At 32.3% G+C, this 9,753-nt stretch overlaps 1 protein-coding gene across 1 annotated transcript; it reads right to left on the bottom strand.

The window, feature by feature from the left end:
- Positions 1-686: 686 nt before the first annotated feature.
- LOC132169337 (probable LRR receptor-like serine/threonine-protein kinase At3g47570) lies at positions 687-9,722 on the bottom strand. The gene is made up of 9 exons (XM_059580389.1): positions 8,990-9,722; positions 8,425-8,568; positions 7,697-7,843; positions 6,022-6,213; positions 5,512-5,616; positions 5,001-5,219; positions 4,782-4,925; positions 1,197-3,200; positions 687-1,039 (listed from the first exon to the last, which is right to left on the bottom strand). Exons 1-9 carry the CDS (start codon positions 9,720-9,722, stop codon positions 687-689), a joined length of 4,041 nt encoding a protein of 1,346 aa, XP_059436372.1.
- Positions 9,723-9,753: the final 31 nt, after the last annotated feature.

The following is a 9,753-nucleotide window of genomic DNA, read 5'->3' as shown; positions in this document are numbered from 1 at the left end:
TGTAAAAAACAATTCTAGAGCAAGAATATATGGAGATTTTTTCATTTTCTTTTTTATTTATTTGTGTTTTGGTTTTATAAAAATTGTGGAATGTAATTTGATGAAAAATTGCAAGAAAATTTGATTCTGACTTTTCTTCTTTTGTGGTTGTTATTATTTCCTGGAATGATTCATTTCTCCATTGCTTTATGAAACATCTTTCTTTTCAGATCATAGTGATGGCTTGAATAATGCATAGAAACCCTTGTCTGAGTTATGTCCTTATCTAAATCATTGAATTTTGTAGAAGAGAACTGATAGAATTTATTCAGTTTTCAACTATCTTTTAATCATCTCCAAAGTGAATGGATGAATCTACCATTGAATATGTGTAAGGTTTATGCAATGATACATCTATTATAACAAGTACCAAAATTACAACCCCACAATTGCTATCATTTGTGTCTCAAGATAAAAAAAAATAATGATTTGTTGCCTTTAACACTTTGAGACTAACTTAAAATACCCATTAGTGACACATTATATAGGTCACTACAATCATTAAATATACAAGTTATAAATGTTACTATATTATCTACTATAAAAAAGCAATGGCTAGAAACAAATCTCATAGGAGTCTCAACATTATTATATTATTTCAAAAGCACAAACATCAAAGAGCTATAAACAAACTTGATGCTCTCATATTAGCTTCCTTCAGTATCTTGTAGAAACTTCAATTTGATCTTGTTGAGTGTAATTGAAATATTGTTTGCCTTAATTCTTTGTTTAGGTAACTTGGTACAACACTGCAAAGCCAATTCTATTATGGATGATATACAATTATCCATTGAAGCATAATCTCTTTCTTTTCTTAACAAATAGGCATCAACAACTTTAGTTACTGAATGGGGTGATGATTCCTCCACCCAACGCTTCAAGCTCATTTCTCCAGCAAAAATGTTATCAGTAGGTTTCTTTCTTGTGAAAGTTTCCATTAGCAAAATACCATAACTACACACAACACCACTTGTAGAAACAATCCCTTCCGATCTAAACTCTATTTGTAATAGAAAAACAAATCATCAGAACATAATTATATATTTCAAATATATAAAGTGCTAAAATCAGTATTAAACCAAAAACCTATGTTTATCTATGTATGAATGAGTAGATTGATACACAAGTAAATTCAAGTTGTAGGCTAAAAACATCACCTGGTACCATATACCCAATAGTAGCAAGAGTCATAGTTTGTATCATAGAATCCCCATCAACAAGCAACTTGGCAATGCCAAAATCAGCAACATGCGCGATCAAATTTTCATCTAATAAGATATTGCTGGGTTTCAAATCACAATGAGCAATAGGTGTTGAAGAACCATAGTGCAGGTATTCCAATGCTGATGCGACATTGATCATTATATTTAGTCTTTGTAAGATACTCAAACAGTGATCTTTAGAATACAACCACTTCTCTAGGTTCCCATTAGGCATGTATTCCAATACCAAAGCTTTAAAGTTCATGTTACTACACGTGCTAATGATTTTGACAAGATTTCGATGACGAATATTGAATAGTATCCCACACTCTATATCAAAACTCTTGAATGCCCCTTCTACTGCCAAGTTGAAAACTTTTATTGCAACAATCATTCCATCTGAAAGTGTTCCTTGATAAATTGATCCGAAGCTCCCATTACCAAGTAAGTTGTGTGAACTAAACCCTTTTGTTGCTTGTAAAATTTGTTGTTGGGAAATTCTTCTCCATGTCGCTAAAGGTAATGAGTTTGCAACCACTGGAAGTTTTGCATTCCTTTTTCTGCATCTTGTCCATGCTAATACAAGAGTAACTACAAGCATTGTTAATCCAATTGTTAGTAATACATACATTAGTATACGTACTGCTGCGGTCTTTTTGGCTCGAGAAACACCTTCTTTACACGGGGGAAGTTGAAATTGGGGAGCACCACAAAGTCCATCATTTGACATAAATGATGCAGTGAAGAAGTGTACAAATGGTCCTCCTACAGGAATTTTTCCTCCCAGTCTATTGAAAGAGACATTTAGATATTTGAGATACGAAAGCGCTTCAAAGGAAGTGGGGATCTCTCTAGATAAATTGTTACTAGAAAGATCCAAGAATTCCAAGCTTACTAGTTCACCAAATGATTCAGCAATTGAGCCTTCGAATTTATTGTTCGCCAAGGAGAGATTAGCTAGATCTTTGAGGCCACCAATTGTTGCTGGGATATGACCAAATAGTTGATTTCTTGATAAATTTAATACTCTCAAGGCCTTCAAATTTCCAATCTCTAATGAGAGAGGGCCACTTAGATAATTTGATGAGAGTTGGACCTCCAAGATATATGTAAGGCTCCACAAGCTCAATAGAATCGTGGAAGTTAATTGGTTGAAGTCTAAGTAAAGATATCTTAGATATGTGAGATTATTTACACACACAGGAATAGGTCCAGAAAGCTCATTATCACCTAAATACAACTCGAACAAGCTCTCTAAATGACAAAGATCGGATGGGATGAGACCTTCTAGTCTATTATTAAAAAGATAGAGACCTTGAAGCTTGTGCAATCTTCCCACTGTAGTTGGAATAGGTCCAATCAATTCATTTTGACTTAAACTCAAAGTCATCAAGTTGCTTAAATTTCCTATATCTCTTGGAATGATGCCCTTAATATTGCAATTATTTATGTAAATTTTTTGAAGAGAAGTGGAGAGATTTCCAATGGAACTAGGAAGGACGCCATTCAATGGATTAGCTGACAATGATAAAACATTTAGATATGCCAAATTTGACAAAGAAGAGAAAAAGTTGAATTCTGGAGTAGATGATTCAATGGTCAAATTATTTCCTGCTAGGCGGAGCAACTTGAGGAGCCTTAAATTACCTAGTGGTTTAGGAATTAAGCCTGAGAATGAGTTGTCTCCTAGATCTAATTTAGTGAGTTTCGAAGCATTGGAGATAGAGCTAGGGATTGTTCCACTTAGTTTGTTATAATCAAGATAAAGATACTGAAGATTTGGAAGGAAGAGGCCTGCATTTGCTGGGAGATGGCCTGAGAGGTTACTCAAATGCATATCAATTACTCTTATTGTTGAGATATTAAAGATTTCAAATGGAATTGAACCATTGAAGTTGTTGACACCAATATCGAAGGTCTCAAGGTTTTGTAGATTACCAATCTCATTTGGTATTGCACCTAACACAATATGAACAACCACACATTATTATTCAAAACAAAAAAATAAGGTGCTTTAAATGAATCATACATACAAGTGAATAGATGTCTAAAAACCCAACCAAAACTTCAAATTAAGAGCTAATTAATAAATAAGTCACTCCCTCCACTGTCCTGGTTTCACACGGCTAGTTGGCCACCTTGTCGATTGAGCCTCTATTTTATTTATTAGCTGAGCTGTGTGGACAATCATATTAATTTGTTATTAGCGTGATCCATGGATGTGATATTTTCTAAGCCTTAACTTTCAATATGCAAAGAATAGGAGAAAGGGAAAAAGGAAAAAGAAAAAAGACCACAAGAGGTGAAGACACAAGTTATTTAATGCACTCTTTGTTTTAAACTAATCAAATACCAATTTGGTTAGCACGTTCAATTGAGTCACGCAAAATGCATGACAAAATAATGGTGGGCACATTTGTTGTTGTCTAGAGAATGCTTTAAGAAGGCAATGCCCAATGGGCTTAACTTTGTTAAGTGGGTGGGGATTGAGGCAGCAATGATCAATAGATAGCAAACAAACAGAGTGCGTTTAGTCTTTTGCTTATTTTTATTTCTATGCTAATACAACATTACTATAAATAATGTTATTTTTGTTGCACTACCTGATTTGTGCATGCAAGCAGCTCCATTAGAAAAGCCCAACCCACATATCTCACTGATCACCAATCAACACTATGTTAGGAGTGCGGCTCTTCCAACCCAAGGGATAGCACTCTAGCTAGCAACAATATACTATGTTTGTTAATATGTTTCTTGGGATATTTTTCGTTTTCAATTTGAAAAAAAAAAATGTTTTTATATCAAAAATTATTTATTTGTATTTAATAGTTTTTTTATGTTGAAGATATTTTTTAATGTTTTCGATTTTAAAAGAGAAAACAAAAATATAAATAAACAAAGCCTAGATTACTATCCACTAGAGTTTTCTATTTTCATAGAATTTTTTTAATTACGTTCTTTTGTTTCCTACAAAGTTGTGCCTAATTATTTTGCACTTCCAATTCAAAGGTATCCAATCTAACGCTATCAAAAGGCAAAATCCTGAGTAAATGATGTTATTTATATAATCAATCAACTAAATTAGGATTAAACATACTTTCAAAGTTGTTGTAGTTAAGTTCTAATGTTGTGAGCATATGGTTAAGTTTCCAATTTATGGAGGTACACTTCCAGTGAACCCATTATCCCCACCTATCGAAAAATTGGAATTGTTAGCGCTTGAAAGAAGTGGATATATGAGAGAGAACCTATAAAATAGTTACCATTTATAAACAAATATGGAAGTTTAATCTACAAAGTGGTAAAAAAATACAAAACCAACCTTCAAAGTTGTTCTCGCCAAGGTATAACTTGGTAAGCATGGTTAAGTTTCCAATTTTCGAAGGTACTCTTCCCTTGAATCTATTAATCGACAATGATAGAATTTGTAGTTGTTTGCACTTAAACAAAGTAGATGGGATAGTACCTATAAAACAATTACTATTTAGAAAAAAATATTGAAGTTTAATTTATAAAATGCTAAAAGAATACTAAACAAACCTTTAAAGTTGTTATTGGCAAGGTATAACTTTGTAAGCATGGTTAAGTTTCCAATTTCCAAAGGTACTCTTCCCATGAATCTATTAACCGACAGTGATAGAATTTGCAGTTGTTTGCACTTAAACAAAGTAGATGGGATAGTACCTACAAAATAGTTACTATTTAGAAACAAATATAGAAGTTTAATCTACAAAATGCTAAAAGAATAGAAGAACAAACCTTCAAAGTTGTTATAGCCAAGGTATAACTTTGTAACATCCATGGATGAATTAACTAAAGCATCACTAAGCATACCTCCATTGATATTGTTGCTAAAGTCTAATCCTGTGCGCATGACTACGTCCCCAATTTCTGAAGGTATATTTCCTGTGAATCTATTAACCGACAATGATAGAATTTGCAGTTGTTTGCACTTAAACAAAGTAGATGGGATAGTACCTATAAAATAGTTACCATTTAGAAACAAATATTGAAGTGTAATCTATAAAATGCTAAAAGAATACTAAACAAACATTCAAAGCTGTTATAGGCAAGGTATAACTTTGTACGCATGGTTAAATTTCCAATTTCCAAAGGTACTCTTCCCATGAATCTCATAACCGACAATAATAGAATTTGCAGTTGTTTGCACTTAAACAAAGTAGATGGGATAGTACCTATAAAATAGTTACTATTTAGAAACAAATATTGAAGTTTAATCTATAAAATGCTAAAAGAATACTAAACAAACCTTCAAAGTTGTTATAGTCAAGGTATAACTTTCTAACATCCATGGATGAATCAACTAAAGCATGACTAAACATACCTCCAATCCTATTGTTGTAAAGGTATAATTCTGTGAGCAAGATTAAGTCCCCAATTTCTAAAGGTATATTTCCTGAGAATCTATTAACCGACAATGATAGACTTAGCAGTTGTTTGCACTTAAACAAAGTAGATGGGATAGTACCTATAAAACAGTTACTATTTAGAAAAAAATATTGAAGTTTAATCTATAAAATGCTAAAAGAATACTAAACAAAACTTCAAAGTTGTTATAGGCAAGGTATAACTTTGTAAGCATGGTTAAGTTTCCAATTTCCAAATGTACTCTTCCCATGAATCTCATAACCGACAATAATAGAACTTGCAGTTGTTTGCACTTAAACAAAGTAGATGGAATAGTACCTATAAAATAGTTACTATTTAGAAACAAATATTGAAGTTTAATCATAAAATGCTAAAAGAATACTAAACAAACCTTCAAAGTTCTTATAATCAAGGTATAACTTTCTAACATCTATGGATGAATCAACTAAAGCATGACTAAACATACCTCCAATCCTATTGTTGTAAAGGTATAATTCTGTGAGCATGATTAAGTCCCCAATTTCTAAAGCTATATTTCCTGTGAATCTATGACCGACAATGATAGACTTTGCAGTTGTTTGCACTTAAACAAAGTAGATGGGATAATACCTATAAAACAGTTACTATTTAGAAAAAAATATTGAAGTTTAATCTATAAAATGCTAAAAGAATACTAAACAAACATTCAAAGCTATTCTAGGCAAGGTATAACTTTGTACGCATGGTTAAGTTTCCAATTTCCAAAGGTACTCTTCCCATGAATCTCATAACCGACAATAATAGAATTTGCAGTTGTTTGCACTTAAACAAAGTAGATGGGATAGTACCTATAAAATAGTTACTATTTAGAAATAAATATTGAAGTTTAATCTATAAAATGCTAAAAGAATACTAAACAAACCCTCAAAGTTGTTATAGTCAAGGTATAACCTTCTAACATCCATGGATGAATCAACTAAAGCATGACTAAACATACATCCAATCCTATTCTTGTAAAGGTATAATTCTGTGAGTTTGATTAAGTCCCCAATTTCTAAAGGTATATTTCCTGTGAATCTATTAACCGACAATGATAGACTTTACAGTTCTTTGCACTTAAACAAAGTAGATGGGATAGTACCTATAAAACAGTTACTATTTAGAAAAAAATATTGAAGTTTAATCTATAAAATGCTAAAAGAATACTAAACAAACATTCAAAGCTGTTATAGGCAAGGTATAACTTTGTACGCATGGTTAAGTTTCGAATTTCCAAAGGTACTCTTCCCATGAATCTCATAACCGACAATAATAGAATTTGCAGTTGTTTGCACTTAAACAAAGTAGATGGGATAGTACCTATAAAACAGTTACTATTTAGAAAAAAATATTGAAGTTTAATCTATAAAATGCTAAAACAATACTAAACAAACATTCAAAGCTGTTATAGGCAAGGTATAACTTTGTAAGCATGGTTAAGTTTCCAATTTCCAAAGGTACTCTTCCCATGAATCTATTAACCGACAACGATTGAATTTGTAGTTGTTTGCACCTAAACAAAGTAGATGGGATAATACCGATAAAACAGTTACTATTTAGAAACAAATATTGAAGTTTAATCTATAAAATGCTAAAAGAATACTAAACAAACCTTCAAAGTTGTTATAGCCACGGTATACCTTTGTAAGCATGGTTTAGTTTCCAATTTCCAAAGGTACTCTTCCCATGAATCTATTAACCGACAATGATAGAATTTGCAGTTGTTTGCACTTAAACAAATTAGATGGGATAATACCGATAAAACAGTTACTATTTAGAAACAAATATTGAAGTTTAATCTATAAAATGCTAAAAGAATACTAATAAAACCTTCAAAGTTGTTATAGGCAAGGTATAACTTTGTAACCATGGTTAAGTTTCCAATTTCCAAAGGTAATCTTCCCATGAATCTATTAACCGACAATGAAAGAATTTGTAGTTGTTTGCACTTAAACAAAGTAGATGGGATAGTACCTATAAAACAGTTACTATTTAAAAACAAATATTGAAGTTTAATCTATAAAATGCTAAAAGAATACTAAACAAACCTTCAAAGTTGTTATAGTCTAGGTATAACTTTGTAACATCCATGGATGAATCAACTAAAGCATGACTAAGCATACCTCCAATGCTATTGTTGTAAAGGTATAATTCTGTGAGCATGATTAAGTCCCCAATTTCTGAAGGTATATTTCCTGTGAATTGATTAACTGACAATGATAGAATTTGCAGTTGTTTGCACTTAAACAAAGTAGATGGGATAGTACCTATAAAACAGTTACTATTTAGAAACAAATATTGAAGTTTAATCTATAAAATGCTAAAAGAATACTAAACAAACCTTTAAAGTTGTTATAGGCAAGGTATAACTTTGTAAGCATGATTAAGTTTGCAATTTCCAAAGGTACTCTTCCCGTGAATCTATTAACCGACAATGATAGAATTTGCAGTTGTTTGCACTTAAACAAAGTAGATGGGATAGTACCTACGAAATAGTTACTATTTAGAAACAAATATTGAAGTTTAATCTATAAAATGCTAAAAGAATACTAAACAAACCTTGAAAGCTGTTATAGGCAAGGTAAAACTTTGTAAGCATGATTAAGTTTCCAATTTCCAAAGGTACTCTTCCCGTGAATCTATTAACCGACAATGGTAGAATTTGCAGTTGTTTTCACTTAAACAAAGTAGATGGGATAGTACCTATGAAATAGTTACTATTTAGAAACAAATATTGAAGTTTAATCTATAAATGCTAAAAGAATACTAAACAAACCTTCAAAGTTGTTATAGGCAAGGTATAACTTTTTAAGCATGGTTAAGTTTCCAATTTCCAAAGGTACTCTTCCTGTGAATCTATTAATCGACAATGATAGAATTTGCTGTTGTTTGCACTTTAACAAAGTAGATGGGATAGTACCTATAAAATAGTTACTATTTAGAAACAAATAATGAAGTTTAATCTATAAAATGCGGAAACAATACTAAACAAACCTTCAAAGTTGTTATAGGCAAGGTATAACTTTGTAAGCATGGTTAAGTTTCCAATTTCCAAAGGTACTCTTCCCGTGAATCTATTAACCGACAATGATAGAATTTGCAGTTGTTTGCACTTAAACAAAGTAGATGGGATAGTACCTATAAAATAGTTACTATTTAGAAACAAATATTGAAGTTTAATCTATAAAATGCTAAAAGAATATTAAACAAACCTTCAAAGTTGTTATAGCCAAGGTATAACTTTGTAAGCATGGTTAAGTTTCCAATTTCCAGAGGTACTCTTCCTATGAAATTATTAGCCCACAATGACAAATATTGCAGTTGTTTGCTCCTTAATAAACTGGATGGAATTTTTCCATTAAACTGATTATAAGACACATCAAGCCGTTGTAATTTGGGAAGATGATTAAACATATCTTCTGGAAGTTCACCAGACAACTCATTAGTGTAAAGATCTATGACTTCCAGTGAAGACATGTTGAAGATAATGGAGGGCATCGAACCAGAAAGCTTGTTCTCTGTTAGATAAATTTCTTGCAAAGTGGATATGTTGAAGATGGAAGAAGGAATGGTGCCTGAAAGTTGGTTAAAAGCAATGCTAAGTATTTGCAACGATGATATGTTAGATAGAGATGGTGGAATACTACCTGTGAAACTGTTACCGCTTAGAGACAAATATTGAAGTTTGGATAATAGCCCCATCCATGATGGGATTTCTCCATTGAAATCATTGAATTTAACAGAAAAGTGTCGCAACCGGTAAAGACGAGCCAACTCGTTGGGCATAGAGCCATGAAAGCTGTTGTTTTCGACGCTTAGGCTAACCAAAAATGAGAGGTTCCCCACGTGTGGGGGAATGGTGCCTATGAGACCCATGCAAGAAAGGTTCAAGGCCGTGACTCGATGATGACGGAAACCACAAGTGATACCGATCCAACTACAAACAGAGGTGCTAGAGGACCAGTTGTTTGTCAAAATATTGCGAGGATCATAAGAAATTTGAGCTTTTAAAGCAAGAAGAGCAGACTGATCGGTAGTAACGTTGGGAACACTTGCAATAACTAGGCTTGCCATGTAAAAATGTACCATGAGAATTGCCATAAAA

Source organism: Corylus avellana, chromosome ca2 (genome assembly GCF_901000735.1).
Source record: "Corylus avellana chromosome ca2, CavTom2PMs-1.0".
Taxonomy (NCBI): Eukaryota; Viridiplantae; Streptophyta; class Magnoliopsida; order Fagales; family Betulaceae; genus Corylus; species Corylus avellana.
This window is presented reverse-complemented; position numbering and strand designations above follow the sequence as displayed.

Coding starts and splice junctions, on each gene's coding strand:
- LOC132169337 (XM_059580389.1), bottom strand. CDS start 9,722: ATGGCAAGCCTAGTTATTGCAAGTGTTCCCAACGTTACTACCGATCAG. Junction 6,214..7,696: donor AGACTATAACAACTTTGAAG/GTTTGTTTAGTA, acceptor ACTTTGTTTAAG/TGCAAACAACTGCAAAGTCT. Junction 5,617..6,021: donor TGATTATAAGAACTTTGAAG/GTTTGTTTAGTA, acceptor TCTTGCTCACAG/AATTATACCTTTACAACAAT.